Below are 23,961 nucleotides of genomic sequence, written 5' to 3'. Positions count from 1 at the left end.
TGAAAGTCAATAGTCAATTTCATCTCGTACCATTTGTCGATTTTGAGCTCACTCCTTCAATGCAAGTACATTTAGTTGTTCGATCGAATGACAGTTTTTCTCACTTTATATGTTTATTGAAATGAAGAGAGATTTTAGATAAGTCTTATGCACTCCATAGAAGTCGATAGATATAGCCATGCATTTTTGGAGGTCCGAAACACTATCTCTACTGGAAGCCACAAATTATGCAGCAGAATTATATCAACCATATGACTATAGACAAAGTGTTGCATATCGAAATAGAAGTAAAAATATGTAATGGTAGTTATAAGCATACACAACTAATAAAACACCTCACGCAATTTTAAAAAATAGGCTGAATAGGACATAATGATTTGTCAATGGGAACAATTTGCAAGTATCTATAGGAGGTATTTTCACAAAAAATAATGCAGAAAAAATAAATAAAACTCGACGATGATCTAAAGAGGGATATCAGCAAACACTCTGAAGAGCCAATACAAGAATTCCAAGATTTCAATGCAAAGACATCCAACGAGGAAAAACCACATGGAAGATCCGAGTAAAAATTCACTATAAAATCAGACTAATGGCTACAAGTTTTCAAATCCCCTCTCAAGAATCATGAAAAACCACTTGCCTCTCTTGCTTTGTCAGCCACACTCCCTATCCTAGTATAAAACTCTGAAAAACAAAACATGATATTGGGCCATTTCACTTAAGTGGGAATCCCTCCTGGCTGAACCCATGAAACAACATAAATTAGCATAACAGATCTCCTCATATGCCTCGATCCCTGATGTTACTAGCCCAATAAAATGGGTATATACTTATCAAACAAGAGAAAAATTGCAATATTTTTTTTTTCATGAAGAGATGCATTGCATATAAAAAAAACTTTTGGGTACTATATTGAGAAAGTTGTTGTCAAACCCAGGACTATATCTATATCCTGGGAGCCCCCACTAATTGGCTTTCTCAAGATAAAATTCGACGACGGTGTTAGCGAGGTTGGAGGCAGCGGAGGTGCAGAATTTGTCATCAGAGATCAGAAGGCTCGGTTGGTGGTGGTCGGAGGGCGCCGGATCTTTGAGCAGATAGTGAACGGGGTGGAGGCCAGAGTGGCATGGGAAGGCATCTTCTACACAAGACGTGTGCTAGGAACGGATTACATTATCCTTGAGAGAGACTCGGTCATGGTAATCGACTGGATCTGGGCAATGACACTGGCGGGCTGCGATTGATTCATGACATCCGCCGATTTTTGGACGAGTGTTCCTCCCATCAGGCCACTCATGCCTATAGAGAGACTAACTTTGCGGCTGACTGGATGGCATCCTTAGCAGCTTAGCACTCCGGAGGTTTCACTTAGGACAATCTATCCTTGATTCAATCATCTTTATATTCTCTTATTCTTTTTGATCTTATGGGCTGTATCCACATCAGTTGTGTATGAGCCGCCGCTGTAAATTAGGGAGAGAGGACAGTTTTTGGGAAAAAAAAATCTATATGCTCTACGGAAGCTACAGACTTTCAGAGGTTAATTTGGGAAATTTCTTCGGTAGCTTCGCCAATTTTACGGATGTCAGCCCAAAATGGCGGCGCTCCATGTAGTCGGCACAAGTTAACGACTTCATCTGTGCCAACTCGAGAATCATTTTGGGGAACAGCAGAGTAGTTAAACGCATTGGTTTACTTCAGTTTACGGCATAAGAAAGAGAGATGGTGCGGTAAGGACCGACAGCCGCCCCTCCCCAGTATTCTTTACGGCGGACTCACGGCAACCGGTTAGCGGAGAAGCTGGCAGCGGGGATCTGGAAGCGGCTTTTCCCGGCGCGAGGCGGCGGAGGGCGGCGACCGGCGTACGGCCTAGGGCTTCTGGTGGACATTAGTAGGGGGGGTCCCAAAGCCACCGCCATGGGCATGGAGTGCTGCCGCGGAGCCAACCCCTTCCGCCTCTGCTCTGGGCTCAAGGTCCTCGGCTACTTCATGATCCTCCTCGTCGCCTCCATCATCGCCGTCTCCTACTGCGCCGTCATCGTCATCGCCTGGGGCCCGCGCCTCTTCGTTGGCGGCCTCGTCTCCGTCCTCGCCCTCGCCATCGTCATCGTCTTCCATCTCCTGGTACTTGAAGTCACTCGCTCATCCTTCGCTTGTTGTATATGATCTGTTCTAATTATTTAATTACGGTGACGGGATCTAGCTTTGTCTGCTTTCCCCAACGTCACACTGCTGTCGAAGAAATTACTTTAGGTTGGAAATATCACTAATGAACAATTTTGAATGCTTTGGACTGGTGCACATGAACAATTTAACCTACGATTTTAGCTGATCATGATGACAAGTGTTAGCAAAATGAGTTTGGTAAAGTAAAATGTGTATGTCTTCTTCGACAGTATGGAATTTGATGTACATTGGACAGGGGATGTGCCATTGTTGGTGGGGTAGATTAGCGTGAAATCCCAAGATTGGTGGGATAAGTAATCTTATGTGTCGGTTACAGCTGGAGTTTTTGATTGATGAATTAAGGTGGACGGAGTAGAGAGTGCTGATATCTTTACTGAAAATTGATTATTAGGGATGTCAACAAGCTGTGCTAGCTTATTTTGTTGTTAGCCAAGCCTGGGCTTCAGCTTCGGGCTTGAGGGTTGAGCCAAACCTTGCATTAGGCTCGCATAGCAGTATGAGCCTGTTGTTGCATGCTTGAAACTTCAACTTTTGGACCTCGCCAAGTGTAGGAGATAGTCACTTGAACCCATGAGTATATGGTGAGGGAAGTTGCATTAAGGGAGGTTGTGCTAAAAGATTTTATGTTTCTTAACTAGAGTTCTTGGCTTCTTAAGCGCAATCTAGGTCTTTCTTGAATTTTAGGCTCCCTATCACACTATTGCCACTGAGCTGTGAGGAGAATTGTATGGTTTTATGTGAATTTTTCTAAAACGATCGCACCAATTAAATTAATGAGAAGTGGCATCATTCGATGCTCTTGTATAGTTTTGGCTCTTCAAGGCGATGCTAGATTGAGTGCTGCACAAAATTTAGCATGAAGAAGTTCATAAGTTTGTGACAATTGATACTAGAGGAGTGCGATGAGCAACCGCGGAGCCATGTTGACATCCAAAGCTTTTCCCTTTTTTTTTAATCATGCCACAAGTTGTCCTCAAGTTCATGGGGCAGGAATGGGTGTTGAAATAATGGGGTTAATGTTTATATATACATATTGCACACCAGAGCTTAAATCTTTGGCATAGAATTCCCAATTCAAAATTATTGATGGGTTATTCAAATTAAAGATCTGCACTATTGATTTAATCTACACCACTAAAATTGCCTAGAGACCAAAAACATTGTAGTTTTTGATGGGCTCTTTCCTACGTATTAATTTGATGCAAAAACGGATGTTGCCAATTGCATTAATGTTCTATATTTGGCATTTAAATTGAAAATGAACACTATTTATCATAATTTACAAAAGTTATAGTCATAACAAAATATTAGATTGTGCCCTTCGTTGCTAGAATTGGGATAGATGAGGGCGAGGGGAATATAATATTTTAGAAACCTTTTTGGTAAGGAAATGCTTAAAAACATGTGCAGGTTTGAGATTCCAAGATGATTCTGAAGAATGCATGTTACCCTATAGAAGATTCTGGCTACTAAAATTACACCATGATAGCTAACTATTTTTTCACCCATTTGATCAATAGATTAGAAACTGCCAAACATATGAATTTTGGGTTGGTAAACATTTTTACTGATGTAGGTCATGACCAATGGTATGGACTTTCAAACTATCATTCTAGCATGTTGCTTCTGTGCTGCTTGCATTTATTTCCCTTAGTCAACTAGGTTCCCTGTCCAAATGATGCCTTGTATAATATGTGTGGCGATAACTGTTGGGAAATCAATTGTTTGAAAATTAAGACATTGCCTTGAAGCAATGTTTCAAAATCACACATGGTGGTTGGGCTTGCTTACTCTTTCTCTTGCACTCATGCGTGCACACACAGAGCCAGAGAAGTTTGTTCATCTACCTTAGACATGACCTTTTGAAGCTTCTGTCTAAAGCCTAAATTCTTACCTCATGTAAACATCTGCTAAAGGAAATTCCCTTGTATCTAATCTTTATTCTTCAAATTACCTTGAATTTCAGAGTTAACAGGAAATTCTGCTGAGACTTATATTTACATTTGAGTATCTTAGATTCCCTTGTATCTTAACGATCCCTTTTTCCTACCTTTCTGCATCAGTAGATATTTTAAAAGAGCTTCCACATGTCCTTAAGCAAAACTTTTACCTGTTTCTTCTCAGAAGGTCATCATTGTCAGTTAATGACATATCGCCTTGTGAACTGGTTTTCTCAATCCAGTCAGTGTCTTGGCAAACCATGACAGACAACATTTCCATGGAGTTATAAATGTGTTCTTATCCTAATCCATTTCATATGTCTCTTCTAGATACCAGTACTTCCATATACATTTGACCATATACTTTTCTATCGGCACATTCCTTTACTACTTCCTGGATGATAAAACTTTACCTCAGGCATATGAGATACACCTTGTTGCACTGGGAGTTCATGATGTGAAATAACATGTGAGAAATAACACACGAGATGCTCCATGTTACATTAGGAGTTCATGATGGGAAATAACTAAAGAGGACCATCTCTGTATCCTTTGTAGTTTTTGAATTTTTTTGTGCTTTTGGACAGTGGTTACTTATCCTACAAATGACTCCTTTAGGTGTTTTGCTCAGACAATCTCGAATGTTCTTGCCTAAGTTAATTACTGGTAATGATCTCTAATCAAGTATGAAATTCTTTTTGTCTCTCTTGGCTTCAGGTCATCTTTTATCTATCTTCTATTTGCTGTTATTAGATAAACAATGGATATATTAAATTCAAGTATGTTTTTGAAATTCTTCAAGGATATCTTTCTTTTTGTTATTTCAACGCTTCTGCATGGAATTTGTTTTGGCTTCAAGTCATCTTATATCCATCTTCTAGTTGCTGCTATTAAATAAACAATGGCTATATTAAATTCAATTATGTTTTTGAAATTCTTCAAGGATATCTTTCTTTCTGCAGCTTGCTTTGTTAATATGGAGTTATTTTATGGTAGTTTTTGTTGACCCGGGTTCTGTTCCTCTAAATTGGAGACCAACACTTGAAGAAGAGAACTTAGAAATTGGAAGTTCCGTGACATTATCTGATTATGTTGCTCCTGAGACCAGGGCTTCTGCATGGCCCAGTTCAGAGGGGTTGGAAAGAAGACCAACTATAGGCTACTGCAGTCGCTGTCACAATAGCAAACCTCCACGTTGCCATCACTGTTCTGTTTGTAAGTCAAGACACTCTTGCTGACTGAGTTAGAAGCTTGCCAAATAGATCTATTTTTGTTGGCATAATTTCTTGGCCCAAACTTCTGCTCGAACATAAAAAAAGAGAGGTCCTTTTCCATGCTATGTAGGAGACTGCACTTATCAAAATTATCTTTTGTTTTACAATTCAAACTATCTTATTTATAGTATCGCACATCGAGAATAACAATTGTGTTTGTGTATTTATGTATATCTATGTCTATCTACCTGTCAATCTATTTATGCGCATTCTTGAGCATGGTCTACATGCATGCACACATGCACCTGCATGCTTGTCTTATAGATTATTGCTTTTTGTCCAACTAGTTCATCTTAGTGGTTGCTCAAAAATGTCTGTGCCCATTCTTCGCTTGAGGGCCACGTAAATATCCTATCTGATATAATGCATATATTAATTTTAGGCCCATCTAATATGTAGTCGAACTTGGGCAGCATATTACCTATGTTACCTCCATAATGTTGATTTCAAGGTTACTCTATTAAAATATGTAAATGGAAGCCTTGTTAAACCATAAGTCCTGTACCGCCACCAAAAAAAAAAAAAAAAGCTGTTCGGCTGTGTAATCGGGAGAAACAGAGAAGTCTATCAGAAAAATAATGATCTGCTTTAAAATTTCAGATCTAGGCTTTTGGACTGCAGGCCTGGGCTTCTTGATAGTAACAAACTATTTTAAGGTAGAATATCTCTAAGGCTGTAGGAATGAAAATAGTTGATAGTAGGATAAGATTTAAAATAGGAGGTGGAAGTTTTTTCAAGTTGAGCAACCAACAAGAAGGACAAATGCTCTTTCTGCTGTCGTTCTTGCATTCCAGCTCTGATAAGATGAAGAAAGAAGAAAGAGACATAGCAAAATTGGTGGTGAGTCTAATGGGAGTGGGGTTTAGGATTGGAATGGAGGGTGAAGGAGGAGAACAAACAAGAAAGTAGGAAAAATTTGGAGGATTGTACTCTCAGTGGCAAAAAGAGGCAAGTAGAATGGAAGAAGAACAAAGAAATAAATGAAGGAAGAAGAAAAAAGAAAGAAATGAAGGAAGAAGAGAGAAGGAGAAGTGGTTGGAGGGTGCGTAAAGCCAATTTTGCTAGTCACAAGATGGAAATGGGAATAAATAAAAAGAAGCGAGAAAAGGGTATGCTAGTCACAAGATGAGGTTGGAGGGTGCGTAAAGCCAATAGAGAGAATATGGAGAATAGAAATTCTGGAAAGAAAGAAAAAAGTAGTCATCTTTATGTTCTTTCTTTTTGTTTTTTTTGTTGGGGAAGGGGAGATGAGGTTGCTTCCTTTGTTCTCTCAAGAGATTTCTTACCAGTTACCAGATCAAAATGACAACCCGTGAATGAAGGTGCTAAAACTTTTGTCTTCTTACCCCATAAGAAATGAGCTAAAATGAGATATTGTACTTCCCTTGTCACACATTAAGTCATTTGAAGAAATATAAGGTGAAAAGCAATGGTATATAAGATGTATTGTCCACTTGCTTTCAAAAGAAACTAAGAGAAATGGATCTTATGCCAACCACATGGAAGAGTCGCTTGTATGCATTGTTGTTAAAATCTTATGATTCACGAGCTGGATCTTACAATCCGAATCAAAATAGCCCGAAACGATCTGAATCCCATCCTCAGATTAGGATCAATTTAAGATCACAAGATTTAGATCCATATGATGGACTATACATTCCTTTTGATCACAGGATCCAATTGGATTATGTTATTTATATTATTAAATCATGTCTTGATCCATTTTCTACTACTTTGTTACCATATGACTCTTAAATTACTTATCACTAATAAAACTCAAATAGTAAAATTAACAAGTCGGTTATTGGAGTTCATAAAGTTATGAATAAGTTAACAACTTTTTATATTTTTACAGTCATATGTTAAAATATTATCCTTGTTTATTCTAAAGCATTCTACATTGAAGGATACTTAAATTGATAGATGGTATATAAACATACTGAATAACCAAACCGAACAGAACTTTTGTTTCATTGGAAACACTATGTATGAGCCTAAATTGGTGAAAACTAGACTAGTTGTATGTATGCATTTTTATTCACCATTCATGCACTTTGTAGTTGACCCATATTCCAATTTTCACAGTCCTTTTATGTTCAGGAATTTTTGAAAGAGATAAAAAGAATTATGGTCTATGATCCAATTCACAATCCAATATGATATAGCTCCTTCTATGATTTACGACTTGATCCCGATCTTAACCACATTGTGTATTTTGTCTGTCCACTATTGGCCGTTTAGAAGTCTGTCATATCAGGGCATTGCTTGGATTAGATGCCAAGATGTTCTTTAACCGTACTTTGCAACCTTTCTCAAGAGAGGTCTTCTAATGGTTAATGGATTATGCTTTGCAAATTAAGAAAACATCAACGTTAATGTGTAAAGATGAAAAAGCTACAGTGCTGTGCTTCTATCTTAATGTTAAAAAATATGACATCTTGTAAATATCGCAGAAATTAATTTGATATTTAAGAGGGAAATGGAGACAATAGATCCCAGATATGTATGATAGTTAAAAATTCACAACAAATGTCAGAACATAAACATAGAATCATAGAAAACCCATGATTGATGCATGCCATGGAGAAGCCTATAGTTGTTAGATTTAAATGAGAAAAATCTTGACTCCTTAACATGGCGAGTTCCTTCTGTTTTTGTTTCTTTATCATCTCTTGGTAAGGATCTCTAGAATATCTGTTAAAATTGAAGGTTAAAGTGCTGCATGCTGATGCATGCCTGTGATAGTGCTTGGCTCACAAAAGCATGCTATAAAGCAAGTGAACAATTTCACTTGCACAGATGGACATGGGGGGATGCACATGTTTTGGGCCCTTTTTTTTGTTAGTGAACTATTCTGAACATGTTTTTAAGACTCTTAGGCAGTAATCTCGGAACAAACGAGTCAAAATATTCTTAACCCCCGCTTGAATCCAGACTTAACTACATCACCCTGTAGTGTGAAATAATTTACTCCAAGCTAGAAGGAAAAAAGTAATGCTCTTTAGTTTATAAAATGCCATTTTATCTAATTGCCCCATGAAATAAAGTTGGTTGCTAAAAGGTGTTTGACAAAAATAGTTAAGAGTAGGCGGGTTAGACAGGCTTTATTCCATCTCAACCCAATTCTTTTTTTTTTTTTTGATTAAAAGGGAGTGGGAACCCACCCAAATTTATTCAACTAATAAACCAAAAGAGTCTACAGTCTGATATCATGTGGAAGTCTGGAAATACATTGACAACTATTATAGGTTCTGTGGTTTGAAAGCAACCGGTCAATAAACAGATGAGTACGGTATTTCAGTATAGATGAAACTGGGTTGGATTTCTTTAGGAAGACAAGATGGTTCCTTTCTTTCCAAATTGCCCAGTAAATTGGAATTTTCAGGTGATCCCAAGCTTGTCTAATTAGCTATTGAGTATTCCTTTGAAACCAAGTTGACCACAGAGCGGGCATATAGATGGGGAACCATTGATGTTCAGTGCTTGTAAAACCTGGTCCCATATTCTCCTCATAGCACTGTGTCTAAGAAACAGGTGATGGTAAATTCCTTATGGGTACTGCAGAAGGGGCAATTGGCATCCACTGTCGTTTCCATTTTGATGAGAGTGTCTTAACCCAGTTCTGTTCCGAACCAGACTCAGCTTTAGGTGTTACTTGTTCCAAAAAAAAAGGACCCCAATCAAAAATTAAGACGTGTCCATGTTGGTTGCTATGCACTGTGTTATGTACGGTGATATGGCACAATATTACGCCCTAATATTGTGTAGCATATTAGAATATGCAACAATCATTGCTAAAACACATAATGTTATGAAAAACAGAGAAATCATTCTTAGAAATTAATTTATTATATCATGAAATACTGAGATATCACGATACAACACTACTGATATACACCTGATTTAGAATGAAGTAAAACAATTCTATTTAAATTAGCATTGGATATTATCAAAAGAGAACCTGGAAACAATCACATCATACTATTTAATACAAATCTTTGTATTCCTTCATTCTGTATTAGACTATTAGTGCTGTATGAACATAAAAATTATGTTATGTTAACGTGTCTCCCCTCAATTTAGTATTATAAAATTCTGTATCAAATAACTCCACCTTCGTAATTTTTGTTGGAATTAGAGAGAGAGAAAAAAAAGAGGTTTTAGATTACTTTTGGCTTGGTGCGAGTTCTTACTTGTCCTTGCTGAGCATATCAAACTGGCATGGCTTGGTGCGGGCTGTTATGGGCAGAATGAAACTGGCTATTAAAATGGCTGGGCAACCTCCAGTGTCGTATCAGCCAACCCCTGGCATGCATGTGCTGCATGGAATAAGTTGGCCCAGTCTGTCATAACAAATTATGAAGCTAATAGTACAATAATTTATTCTTTGGAAGGTGTAGATTTGCCTTCAACATTGTGTTTTTTGGCTATGTAATCTATTACAGTATTAAGTTGGTACCTATTGTTCAATGGCTTAGGTGTAAGCTACTCTAGTTTTTGGTTCAAATTTCATCTGATATGCTTGACTTTTGTAGGTCAAAGATGCGTCCTGAAGATGGATCATCATTGTGTATGGGTTGTCAACTGTGTTGGAGCACGCAACTATAAATGTTTTCTTCTTTTTCTGGTATGCTCAGAATTCTTTGATGTGAAATGCCTATCAATTTAATTTGTTCGTAAGACTCTGGTTGAGAAGTTGTAGTTGAGATATGGAGCTTGCATCTTTTGATTGCCTAAACCAATACTGTTTCTATTATCCGTGTCCATGTGTCAGGAGTTTTGTAGGTTCAAGTGTCGGGCACTTGAAGATACCTGGACACTTTGGCACCCTTGGCCAACTGTCTGCGCAAGTAGGTGGTATCTTTTGTTTAATAAACCAATCCAAATTTTGCTGAATATGAATAGAGATTTTTCACTAAAAAAGCTGTCAGCTTGGAACAGCTGACCAGAACAACCAAGGTACAAGATTGTTCTTGAAAGAATGTTGCACATGTACAAAATTGGATGAAATAAGTGAGAGTTTAGCATAGGTAGATTAATATTTACTACTGCAATCTTATTTTGAGCCTACAAAACATTTTTACATGTTTCTCCATCCGCTGTTTCAGTCTATTGGTATCTATTTTTCAGTATATTTTCTCCTAAATCTTCTGTTACATCTGTCACTGACAGGTATTGTATACACTTGTTTCCTGTATGTTTTTTTACCATTCTTGTCATAGATATATCATTATCAAGTGCCAATGTTATGTTATTGCATGTTTCTGTTGAAAATACATGTTTTGAAATGAAGGACAGCAAATAACTCATTTTCTTTTGCCACAACTACATTATGGAAACTCAGGACTATGTCATCCCAAGAGGGCATTATTGCTTCCTGAAATTTCTGAATAGCACACAGCAATTTTCTTTTTCATTCTTGTAGGTTGCCCCTGCTCCTGGGGCTCCATAGAAGGTGGCAGACTTCACCAAGAAGGTTCATGATTATTAGTGCTTTTTCTATTATCTAGTCAGCATATGAACTGTTATTGGTTTGAGGATACTAGAAAATTCAGATATATAAAGTTGTGTATTGGATGTCTTACCTGCATCCTTACTATGTATAGCTACTGGAGATGAGCGCGATGATAAACTGTAAATTGTGTATATAGATCTATTGCTCCTCGTTTCTTAAGGGATTACTGCATTTAAAACTGGCTTCTTTTGTTTCTTAAGGGATTAAGGAACTAACAAAAGTTGGAATTAGTTGAGACGAGCCAGACGGATGAAATGTGCTTATCGGACATTTTTTGGATTTCCTTCTCTCAATAAAGGATAAAACAAATGAATGCAAGCTTCTGTTAACTTTTTCATTTTAGACAAGTTTTTATGTCCGAAATTTACCAACCAGAAGGACATTTATTAACAATCCTCGTCATGGGTGTGGAAAAAAATAGTTACATCATGCTAGCTGGTGCTAACCATCAAAAAGGCAAAGCTCGAGGTGCTAGCTATTAAGCAAGCCATGCTAGATCATTGTATTGTGAACTTCAGTAAGGGTATCTTTATTTGCTACTTTTCTCGTGATGCCATAATTCACTTCAGCCAGCATGCCAAGAAGATTGTAAAAGACTGAACCAAAGCTAAGCATTATAAGTCTCTAACTATACTGTTACTAATTACATAGTCTGTTGCTATGGAAATGGTTTCAATGCTTTCTTTGTTTTTCGATATTGCATTAGGTCTAACAGTTTAACTACTTTTTTGTTTTTGTTGCTTAGCTCTATACTTTCCTTGAGACGGTTTTAGATGCTGTTGCATTACTTCCACGTTTTGTCAAGTTCTTTGGTGATGCAAGGAACCATAATAGCTCCCCTGGCAAGCTTGCTGTTACATTTCTTGCTTTTGGTAAGCTTTTGTCACAAACATTTATCACTATATCTATAATAATTCTGCAGTGAGGCAGTTCTGACAGGTTGTTCTTTGATGCAGTTCTGAATCTAGCTTTTGCACTGAGCCTTCTCTGTTTTGTGATCATGCACACATCTCTTGTTTTGAGCAATACCACGACAATAGAGGTAATATAGAACAATTTTAAATTACATATATATTTTTTTCTATTTGTCATATCATATTTTTATGTTCGTTATACAACATAAGGCTATAGTGTGTACCAGGTTCGTAGTATTCTTGTTGTTCTCCTGAAAAAAAAAATTCATATGTTTATATACTTACATATAACCATTGTATAAGGGTCAATTTGCCTGTATGATTGTGCTACCCATATTAGGTTCACGAGAAGAAGAAAGGAGCTGTATGGAAATATGACTTAGGAAAGAGGAGAAATTTCGAACAGGTGATACCATTTGTCTAGGACGTTTATTATTTCCAGAAATTCTGTTTGCTTCTTATTTTCCCTTCTGATATTATTATGTTATTATAGGTTTTTGGCACTAAAAAATTGCTCTGGTTTCTGCCATTGTACTCACAAGAGGATTTAGAAAAGATGCCTGCACTTCAAGGCCTAGATTTCCCAACCCGTTCAGATGTTGAAACGTAAAGAATGGTAGATCTAACATTGCTTCCGTGCCTGAACTGGTCATTAACGAGCTATTCATTGTGTGGCTAATTAGTTTATGTATAGTTTTCATCTCGTGTATTAATTTTCTCAATTTTGTTTTGATAAGATCATCTGTTCGGATGACTGGTAAATTGTAAATGTTGGTTCTCCTGTGAGTCTTCTGCGTGCTAAGAAAACAATATGCAGTAACAAGTGAAAGAACGATTAACCTCGTCTATTTTCACAAAGAAATTCATTCTAGGATTTCTTTATCATCTTGGACTGAGGTTGTCATTTATCTATCTTAAGTTGCTCATAAATAAAAGAAGTGTTCAGCTCCTATCAAAAAAAAAATGTCGAAAAGACTTGTTTGATTTTGTAAACTGTGAAATCCTTGATTGCTTAACTGTTGCAGACTTGTTTCAAAAAAGACAAGAATTGGCTTCTGTGGTCGTCAGATGATTAGTGATTGGTTGGAAGGTAACTCGCTGCTTTCTTGGATTCTATTGCTCCATGAGATTCTACATTATGCATGAAGTTAAAAAGAATAAGTGCTATTTGTCCCCCACAAGGTCCATGGAACGGCTGCAAAGCGAGGTTCTTTACGGAACTGCCAGGGGCAAAGTTCGCATCTTGACCCTCAACTGACACCTGAATCCCATGCATTAATGTGCCAAAAACCTGGTTTACCTTCCTCAATTTGGGTTTGTGATTCTGAACTAGATTGCTGGGGTTAGATAGTTGTCATAAAAAAAAAAAAAATTGCATGCATTTGTTGAAATATATCTTTTTTAGGAAATTGTTTAAGATTTGTTTAGTTGGAGTTGTATATTATGTTATAAATTTGGACTTTGCAAGTTAAAAAAGGAGAGTTTTCCTCTTTCTTGTAGAAGTTGAGCATGGTTTAAATCTCTGAGGGGAAAAAAAGATCTAACTTGGGCCATTATAGAAATTAAAAAGTTAGAAAAATTAGCTGCTTTTATACAGTGTTAGCATTAGAATTAGAATGCATGCCTCGTGGAAATCATTACATAATCCGGTCATGATATAATAAGTAAACCATCAAATTACCAGATCAAATGCTTTAAATATACCCATGGTGATGAATCAAAATCCTATGATAAAGAGATTAGGATAAACCGTCGGCAAGCTTAATAATGCGCATTGGACAAAAGAACAAGCTATTGCTCATAGCGAGACGCGCATGACCTCCGTATTCAGCTTTAGAGAGTAGCCCCACTCTTGCAGTCTGCTACTGGGAAGAGCAGGACTGCAGTCTCCCGTGTCTCTTCTTCAGACAATTTAGTTGTCCTTGGGTTCGCATCCATGTCCTTTACACTGAATAAGGGAGTCGATGGAAGCAGAGGCACGAGAAGGCAGGAGAAAGTTGCAATCCATGCTCTCTGGTTTGAGATCTTTAGTTGGTTTCCATTTGGTCTTCCAATATTTGATTCCTCTTTCTTGACCTCTAACCTTCCATTGTTTAAATATGTGCAATGAAAATGAGATAAATTGATGTTTGTGTCTGCACATATATGGAACCAATCATCTGAAAACAAGCTGGAACATAGAAGGATGACTTGATTACAAAACAGTAACTCGCCCACTTTTAGGGAAGTTGCAGGAGCTCTCTAACAATTAATGATCATGGTGGGAAGAATATTAACAGTTGTGAGAGTTCAATATATTATAAGCTCACTAATTATATCTACAACGAATAATTCATTATTACGGAATTTGATGAGTTAATGGATATGATCCCATTTAGATGTGTACAGAAAATGTGAATGCGTGAGTCGATGATATTACAAACATAGATCCACTTCTGAAGTTGCATCACAAAATGGTTCAGATGCTGCTGCTCCTTTTATAACCTAATATCTTTACCGAACAAAAGAGAGGAAAGAAAATCAAAGGTTGAGTTTTGGATGATGTAAATCTGAAAATTTTGAACTTGGGTAATCTTAGAATGGATGGGTCTCTCCCTTTTTCTTTGAGATAAGAGAGATCTAACATGAATCTGATACCAGCCCTCTTTTTCTAGTGGCAGAACGATCATAAATGTTCGGATTCTTTTTTCTTTCCTAAATTGAAGTCTTTTATCTTCCAATTAATGACTAATATCATGAATATTTTTATTTTATTTTAAATGCAAGAGTGAAGATTGGTTGCCATGAACTCTAGCTCCAAGTCCTATATCTTATCTCCAAATAAATGCAGCCTTGTGTTCTCCCTCCAGTGACCAAGATTCTCTGTTCAAAGTTTTTGGGCCACTGCTCGGCCCTGCATATGATTCCTTTTTTTTTTTTTTTTTTGATACAATAGCGTTTTACACTAAACGTACATGCGTGCAGCTAACAAAATCAGAAAAGAGAAATGACGAAGAAAGAAAGGAACAAACGCTTGATTCTTCCAAAGAAACCCTTCAGAATGATGAGCTACAAAGGAGGCGGCCCAGTCAACAGTATTGTTCACCTTCCGATAGACGTGGGTGGCTTGGAAGGAGTCACACCCTTTCGATAGCCTGTATATGTCGTGGAGCAGCGACTGCCCACTAACATCGCTGTGCCGGCTTTGAATCCACTTGATCACTGTAGCTGAGTCTCCTTCTAGATGAATACAGTCTACACCTAGAACAAGCCTCGCATAGATGATTCCCCTTCATGCAACTCTCAGCTTTGCTTTAATGATAGTAACGTCGAAGATACGTCGGCCCCCTGCCATCAGAAGTCTAGCATTGTGGTCTTTAATAACAAAGCCTACTCCCCTGCTATCGCCCCCCTTAGAAGCACTAATGTCAAAATTTATTTTAAGAAAACCAAGGGGTGGGGGCTCCTAGGAGACGAAGGCAATCCTGATCGCTGCATAAGTTGAGTGAGAATCCTAATGTTCCTAACCGTCCCAAGAGAAGCCACTATGGCGATACTGATGATCTCAATAGTATGAAGTAATATTCTGTCCACCACTATCCTTGGGTGCACCCTTCTATCCTCGAAGATTTGGATGTTCTTATCTAACCATATGTGATAGGTCAGGTAAGCACATCTGATCCTCCGCTCCATAGTGTCGGGCCTCCGTGAGGATTCCTTCAAAAAGTCGAAAAAAAATGTTCAGTCAATGACATACCCTGCCATGTATAGGAAGAGGCCATAGTGCACCTTTAGATCCGAGCCGCCCACGGGCATCTTAAGAAAACATGACCCCGTACTGAAAAAGCCCGAAGTGTTAATGAAAGCCGCACCATCAACCAAGGCAAAAGCCAGACCCGATAGACTCCTCCACATCAGAGTATACCTCGCAAACTGAAGAGACCCTTACTCCTCTTCTAGCCAGCATGCTCCTGATTGGCAGACACCTCCATGTCACCTTCCAAATAAACAGGGCGACATGGGAATAGATGCATGCGCATCCTCTAGATCTAACCCCATCAATCCATCGGGTCAAAACCCCTCAAACCCGGCCATGTAAGCCTCAGGCGTGCTCCATTTTTCTACTTGGACTCCCCATCTTAGCTCTCCGCATGCCACCTTTGGCCTTTTCCTGGGAATCCTCCGCCAAAAAAGCGCCCCTTAATTACGAGCATCACAGCCACCTGCACTCCTGAAGTCCTGACCTCTTATATCTGACATTTAGTCAGAAACCTTGCACCACATTATCCCAACCGACGGGTCTAACATGCCAAGTCCTTCCATGGCACTAAAAACAGTTGCCAAAGTATAATTAAAGACATCATTTGAAGAAACGAACAAACAAACAGTCAGCCTATTTGTTCTCGAATCCTTACCTCCTAATGTCATTGGACCGACAAGTCTTTTTTTTTAATTTCCCACCTTTCTTGATGGAGAGACAAATCTCCAAGCCACGACCCATACGGCTGAAACATCTAAACATCTCGCTAATAAATTAGCTTCTTTTTTGTTTGAATGTTGAAGCGTAGAAATAAAGCAGCAGCTAACGTGATCTCCTGCGTTAGCATGTCATTCTGTATACTACGTACGCCATTCTAGCTACGATAATAGATTTAGTCTTCGGTCATTAGGTAATCAAGTGAACCTTCGGGTGCAGGCTCCTGCTCAACCTCACCTCTGCCGCCTTCATAGACCATGCATAGATGAGAAACTAGGGAACCTCACATTAGATAAAAAAATTATAAGAATCTCCTCCATCTCCATGGAGGAAAGGAGATGGAGCAGGAGAAAACCCCCACCCCCGGGGGGAAGATGTCGGCGTTGTCTCGTACGTGTCTCCTCGTCATCAGCACCCTCGGAGGCGCGCTGCTGGCGCGGTGGGCTCTCGTGTATCACCCCAACAACGAGCAGCTGTGGATGGTCCCGGCGGGCCTCCTTTTGTGCAGCACCCCCGTCGTGGTGTGGTTCGCCGACTTCGCTGCGACGGTCTGAGCTGATACGCTTCTTACGCTCGGGAAGAAGAGTGTGATCGGAGGCCTTGTCGAAGATTGCATGAGTGGTAATTTAGCTAATGGAAAATTAGCTTATGATGTCTATTCTCGCATTGTTTGATGATTATTGATAATATAATCAAAGAATTACTGGTTGAGGAATCACTTAGCATCGCGCTTACACAAATTTCAAATAATTTCTTATGCTATGGAGCTTAATTTTCAGAGCCAGTTTGTTTGATAGCATGGAATGATGAAGTAAATTGTCCGACGATTAGGTTTCTTTCCTTTAGGATGCATGGATCAAGCGACGAAAGTGATAATTTGATATTAGTAATATGGTTATTTTTTTCCCCCCTTTTTTTATGAGAAAAGGAGAAAGAAAGCTCCGCCAACTGGGTTAAGAAAAAAAGAAAGGTTGCAGAGATCGGGAAGGTTACAAGGATCAAATCGTATATGGTAATATATAGTCAGCATAGAGCTGAGTTCTGGCAGGCGTAGTGACAGAGATCAAATATGTTCACTTCCACCCTTTGAGAGATGATTTAAGAAATTTTTTAAGATACCCATAAACTTAGAAGACAAATATGTAAAATAATAAATTATTTGATTTACTGTATTCCAATAGAGTGATATCATTACAAGCATGCAATTAAGTTTGACAATAAAATGGATAGATAACTTTAGGAAGCAATTTGGTATTGTAAAATACGATATTCTTGGTGTGCTATATAGCCTACAATTTGATGGGGGTGGGGGTGAATAAAGATGGAGATTTTGCACCATGGTGACAACTTGTTCAAAGCTCAGATACTAGGAAGCCTTGAAATTCATAAACCTATTAAATTTCGATGAGCGTTCCTTTTATTCTTTGCTGTCTCTTGCTTTTTTTTTGACTTAGGAACCCTAGTTTTTTTTTTTTTTTGGATACAACGGCAGCTCACACCTTGTGAATTTTTTTTTTTTTAGAAACCCTAGTCTTTCAACAGCATATTTATGCTCTTGCATCAATAGTATCATGGTTTTCGAAAATGAGCTCAATATTAGGTAATCAATTGTTGTGGTCAACTTGGAAGGCCTCAACCAAATATAACACCACCGGCCTAGAAAAATGACCTGCCCCAGTCTAACCCCAGATTAAATGAAATATGAGGTTATGCAAGTCGCTCACCTTCCCCTTTGGAAAATAAATAAAAAAGATAAAAAAAACAAAACAAAACAAAACAAAAACAAGAAGGAAAGAAAAAAGGTAGGTTGCGACTTGTGAGTCCCGGAATAGGAGTGGTTATCCCATAATCCTACCAAACAACTTTACTTTTTGATAGGATAAGATTAGCCTCATTAATGCCATTTATTCCTTCATTTATCTTGGCTTAAATTTACTACTAGGAGACGTAAAAAATTTTAACCCAACAATAGGTAAGGGAGATCCTTGAGCCCTTTTTGTTTTTTCCTTCTCTCTCTCTTATTTTTCGTTCTCGCTTTTCACCTTTTCAGTTATCACTACCAATTTCCGACCAAACTATACTTCATTCTCGTTTCATGAATACAAATACCCCACACCCAACCCCGGCTTGAAGAGCTACTTACTTCAGAAAAACTATCAGCTTTCTATCCCGCAGCCAGCCGGGACATGAAGAGCTACCTAGTTTACACTACCAGAAAACACGCATATAGTGACGGAAATTTCCGTCACTATACCATGTTTCCGGTCACTAATACGGAATTTGTGACCGAAGCTCCCGTCACTGAACTGGTTACAAAAACACGCGTCACTAAATTCTCAGTGACGGCGGCGATTCCCGTCACTAAACTCCATGACAGAATCACCGTCACTAAACCATTACAAATTCAAAAATTAAATATTTAAGAAATTATGTATTTCCTGTCACTAACCAGTCATTAAGTTAGTGACGAAGGTAACTTGGTCACTGATTTTGTCACAGAATTCGATCACAAATTTGGTCACTGATCTATCACAACCTTCAGTGACAAATTTAGTCGTCACATACATGGTCACAAATTTTGTCACTAAATTTGTTATTAATTCCGTCACTAATCTAGTGACAAGGTTACCGTCACTAATTTGTTACAACTCACTGAGCAGAATCAATTTTTAGTAACCAAAATTCTGTCACTAAATTTATGGCTGCTCGTCACAATACTTGGTAAACAATTCAGTAACCAAATTTAGTCACTGATCACATTCCAATAATCTGGTACATTTGGTACATTGATTGGCTCATAATAATAATAATATCATTAATAGCAAAGGCATTCAACATTACGCAAAAGTTTTTTAACATGTCATTCAAAATAGGCATCAACATGTCTCAAATCCATCAAAATTAAAGTACAAAAAGTATGTTATAACAGAGATTTCATTCCTCCTAGAAATGCAAAGACCTATCATCAAGGCAAAAGCAATTATAATGAAGCATGATCAGCAGAACCAGAATCACCATTATCCCCCGTTCTGCATGCCATGGTCCAAAGCCAATCTCTTCTCTCATCTTTTGAAGAACCTCCTCTTGCCATTTTTTCTTTTAGTGCTCAAAAATACCTAGAAAGTCTTCACGCGAGTACAGCTCTGGAGCTTGACTTGTAGAGGTAGAAGAGGATGATGATTGCCCAATAATTCCAGTGAGATCCTCCAGGGGACTAAAGCCATAGCTGAGGCGCCGGACATAAAATGGTACCGTTCGTCAAAGGACCTGGCTCTCTTGAGGGCATCCTTGCTCAGGACAAAACCCTTGGCCAGCATGCTGCTCACCACATCCTCTGCCTTCCTCACTGCAGACTCAGTTGACGAGAGCTTCCCTTCCTTCTGCAGCACCAGAAAAAAAAGATGGGAAGACAAAAACAGTGAAACCTTTTGAATTAATATAAGTAGGTTGAAATTACAAAACTGGAACTGGAAAAACAAAACAAAACAAAAGAACCAACAATTACAAGCCTGATAATCTCACTAAATGGTTCCCAATCCCTAAGACAGTAATATATAAAAGGTCGTTATCTCTGACATGTTCCTTCTTGTTGAAACATAACATGCGAGCAAGACCTATAATCCCAAAAATGAAAGACATAGGAAAAATTTTGGTCCACTAGTTCAGAACTTTTGTTTTTGAAAATTATCACCACAACCTACTGGTACAATTATAAAGTAACACTCGAACGATGAAACGCTAATGAACGTGGCCCACACGGCTTTGTTTTTTCATTCATTCTTTTTTCAAGGAGAAAACCACCACGTATACAAAATTAAAAGCAAAAAGTCACAATATGGCTTTCACGTCATGCAGAAACCTAAGAGTCAGATGATGAAGAAATCTATTAAATATTCACAATTTTCTCTTATATTTCCCTCCCACCTGAAATCCAGGCCTCATAACAAGAACAGATCTTCCATATTTGTCAAAGTAATCGGCCCGGTAAATCTTTCCAGTAGCAGCTCCATGGGCAACATCTTCCTAGTAGTCAACAAGAAATTACATCAGGAAACAGAAAGCTATAAACAAACTTGTAATCATGTAGGCTTTACCAAAATATCAAGAATGAGTGGCTCTAAAAATTCTATGCAGTTGATAAATAGCAACTTATCTGCACTTTCTTTCAAAATAAGGGCTTTGGAGATATAAAAATTTGATGCAGATTCTTCCTTCTTACAGTTGAATGATGGCACATTAATAAACTAAATGAAGGAGGTAGATCACTTAATCTTTGCGTTCTGTCAATTTTTGTTTCGCTCTTGCCAAATGTGGGCAAATGGTCATTGTGTCTTTTTGATTTAATGTTTTAATAAATCTAGCCTCTTCTTAGATTTGTGAGGAGTTAAAATTCAGAAATAATTTGATTGGTCAGTGACCAACTTGAAGAACATAAAGAACTCTACCCATACCCAGAGAATGGCTTCTGGCTTGTATTTCAATCTCCATTACACAGTCTCTTTCAGCATTTTACTTGCCTTTTCTGCATTCCAGTTTCTTGACCGAAGGTACCTTGATATTGAAGCATCTGAACAGAAGTCTGGCAGTGCTTCCGACAATGGACCAATCATCCTTCGAACTTCATTTATCTGCTTGGAAAAGGCATCAGCATTACCTATATATGATAAGCATGATACAACAGGAACCCCTTAACAATGTTGTGAGACATAATATTCCATAAAGATCTTAACATGCTTTCTCAGAAAAAGGAAGGAGCTTAAGATGCTCTTCAAGTGAAAACTATAAGATGCTTTTCAAGTGAACACTATAAGATGCTTCAAGTGATAACCAAAATTCGGAATGAAGATGTCATGCATAAAACTTAAGAGGCATAAATAGAAGCATTTAGTTGGTTAAAATGAGTATGTTTACCTTTGCTTGCTGTTCTTCAGGAGACAAGGCTTTCTCAACAGCACTCGATCTTGATTTTCTCAAAGGCATTGTTATATAATTTAGCAAACTTTTGGAAGATCTAAAAATTAAATTAAAATGAGTATATCTGTATACCAGTAAGAAGATCAATAACAAAGATTGAATTTGCCTGTGAGGGAAATTTATAGCTAAATGAATCAGCAGAATCAATATATTTTATTTCATAGAAGAGAGTCTAGCTCCTATGTAAATAACTTTAAATACCCAAATGTAGCCTATCTGGAAGAAAAAGAAATTAAGTTTCATTGATGTACATGATGCTGTTAGATATATGTTTTACATGATTCAGGGCTTATCTATCTTGTGCTGAGATTATTTTTCCAACAAAGCAATGAAATGTTTAGAATCAATTATAAAGAGAGAAAATTATACAGCCATCAATTCTTACACAGATACAGTAAATTGACTAAAGAGAAGCATATTCAAATGACATGTTAGACAAATTAAGAAAAACACGAAAATTCAATTAGACTTACATCTTGTAAGGATCGGCACCAATGAAACCAGTAGGTTTTGGTATCGGAATCAACACCTGTGCACAAAATCAAAAGAAAAACAAACAAATAAAGAACAAATCATGAGGGCGGAAAACCCTAGAAGTATGAACTATAGCGCTAAACAAAAATCTCTGCTGTATATCCACAAATTGCAGCCTCCTGGAAGCGGCGGAGACCTTTTTCTTCAACCAAAAAATTACCCCATTACATCAAAAACCACAGAATCATCCAAATCTCTGCTGTATATCCACAAATCGCATCACAAGAAAAAAAAACCCTAATAAATTAAGCTTACGTTCCACCATTTTATATGAACCAGACACCGAAATCACCCAGAAAAAAATATAAAAATAGTAACAAAGGGACAAGCACGGGTACCTCAAGCAATATCACAAGCATTTCATCAAAAATCCGAGGCGAAGAGATCTTATCAGAAAGACCGCCCCGATCTCGAGCATTTCACGAGAGATACAGAACGAAATCCCGCGATGCTGGCCTCGGACGTGAGCTCTCGAAGCGAGAATCCGTATTCGAGAAGACTCGAAGAAGATCAGATAGCTCTCGTCGGCGTAGGGAGGAGAAGAAGGGGTTAGGAAATCCGGACGGTCATCCCTGCCGTGGACAGCCTTCCGGTTAGGGATTTGTTGGATTTGGGTTGGGGGGAGGAGGAGGGGTTAGGGATCGCCCGGGGGGGGGGGGGGGGGGGGGGGGGCGGGATGTGGGTGTTGAGGGGCGGCTGCAGGGGCTAGCGTTTAGGGGGATTAGAATTTTGGTGTTGGCGCCGGGCAGGCGGGCGGGTCGGGGGGGAATTAGAAATTAAGCGCGGTTAGATTTCCTCCTTTTATCTTTTTTTCTTTTTTTATTTATAATTATTCAAAAATATTATTTTTAATATTTTTGGAACTAGAAATTAAATTTGGTGACGAAAATTTCTGTCAATAATCCGTCACTATCAAAAATAATCTTTTAAAAATTTATAAACATTTGGGTTGCAATTTTTGTGACGGGTGAATTTGTCACTGTTTCGTTGCAATTTCGGTTACCAGTTTTGTGACAGATATCCCGTCACTACGGTGGTCACTAAGTTTTGGCGCCCATCCTACCCGCGTATTTTGTGACCGGTCGGTCACTAATCTGTCACTAAGTTCACGCCACGGTGACTAAATTTCTGTCTGTCACTAATCCGTCACAAGTAGCGACTGATAATGGGCCGTCACTATTTTTCCGTCACTATACGCGTGTTTTCTGTTAGTGTTAGAACAGCCACCTGTAAAAGAGGTCATTTCTGCCAGAATTATATCAACTTTAAGATAGCTGGAAATCCAGAAACTAATTTAGTATAAGACAAATTAAATAAATATTTAACATGATATGCACTTCCTTGAGTGGGCGAGAGTTTATCTTCCCCAAGTTGGGATCATCTTTGTCCGGGAAGAGGTTTCCATAATATATATATTATTGCAAGTCAGATTTAGGTGGAGTTAAGAGGTTCCCCCCCCCCCCCCCCCCCCCCAAAAAAAAAAAGAAAAAAAAAGAAAGAGTCAGACATCCTTTTTAAATATACTTTCTATTTATCATCCTATATGCATTCCATATCTTAAGAAAGAGAGAAATTTAATAAAATATTTTATGAATTGAAGAATATACAGTGAGTGCAAGTGCACAATCACTTCCATCTGCCATCGGTCAAATATTTATATTTCTTCTCCTGAACAAATCATGTGCACCAAATGAACCATCGAAACAGCTATGCCTCCTCTCCTGTCTCTCACGTCATTGGATCCCCCTCCCCTCTCTGTCTCTCTCTGTATCTCTATCTCCTATATGGAAAATTGGAAACGTTTATCTAATGTTCCCACCTTCCCATGTATATATGTATGTATGTATGTATGTATGTATGTATGTATATAGAGAGAGACGAGATAGGGACACTAAGAAAGAAGCTGAAGATGATGAGATGGACAAAATTTCTGCCTATAAACAAATTAATAGTAGTTCAAGGCCCTTATCATTCTAAAAATTTTCTATTTCTAGCTACCTGATTTAATTTGCTAGAAGGATCACCTCAAAGTGAACTTCGATGGTAGCTGGTCAGCGGACGGAGCACACGGAGGAGTGAGCTTTGTGATCAGAGATCACCTGTGCAGGCTGATTGTAGCTGGAGGGCAACGCACCACCGGCCAGGCCGTTATTAAGGTGGACTT

At 38.3% G+C, this 23,961-nt stretch overlaps 2 protein-coding genes across 4 annotated transcripts; one reads left to right on the top strand and one right to left on the bottom strand.

The window, feature by feature from the left end:
* Window positions 1–1,692: 1,692 nt before the first annotated feature.
* Window positions 1,693–12,786, top strand: LOC120103813 (probable protein S-acyltransferase 12). Its single transcript, XM_039117044.1, has 7 exons — window positions 1,693–2,127; window positions 5,093–5,345; window positions 9,940–10,031; window positions 11,665–11,791; window positions 11,876–11,961; window positions 12,174–12,239; window positions 12,327–12,786. The coding sequence occupies exons 1-7, from the start codon at window positions 1,921–1,923 to the stop codon at window positions 12,441–12,443; spliced, it is 948 nt and encodes a 315-aa protein (XP_038972972.1). The 5' UTR covers window positions 1,693–1,920; the 3' UTR covers window positions 12,444–12,786.
* A 6,507-nt stretch (window positions 12,787–19,293) lies between these two features.
* Window positions 19,294–21,292, bottom strand: LOC103699576 (binding partner of ACD11 1-like). 3 transcript variants are annotated; one of them, XM_039117041.1, is made up of 2 exons: window positions 21,201–21,286; window positions 19,294–19,669 (listed from the first exon to the last, which is right to left on the bottom strand). In XM_039117041.1, exons 1-2 carry the CDS (start codon window positions 21,267–21,269, stop codon window positions 19,406–19,408), a joined length of 333 nt encoding a protein of 110 aa, XP_038972969.1. In that variant the 5' UTR covers window positions 21,270–21,286; the 3' UTR covers window positions 19,294–19,405. The 3 variants fall into 3 exon arrangements, 2 of the variants coding, with proteins under 2 accessions (XP_038972969.1, XP_038972970.1); XM_039117042.1 differs by having other exon boundaries at window positions 19,294–19,666; XR_005507406.1 differs by lacking the exon at window positions 19,294–19,669 and adding an exon at window positions 20,786–20,917 and having other exon boundaries at window positions 21,201–21,292.
* Window positions 21,293–23,961: the final 2,669 nt, after the last annotated feature.

Source organism: Phoenix dactylifera, unplaced genomic scaffold, assembly GCF_009389715.1.
Source record: "Phoenix dactylifera cultivar Barhee BC4 unplaced genomic scaffold, palm_55x_up_171113_PBpolish2nd_filt_p 000165F, whole genome shotgun sequence".
NCBI classification, from domain to species: Eukaryota; Viridiplantae; Streptophyta; class Magnoliopsida; order Arecales; family Arecaceae; genus Phoenix; species Phoenix dactylifera.
This window is presented reverse-complemented; position numbering and strand designations above follow the sequence as displayed.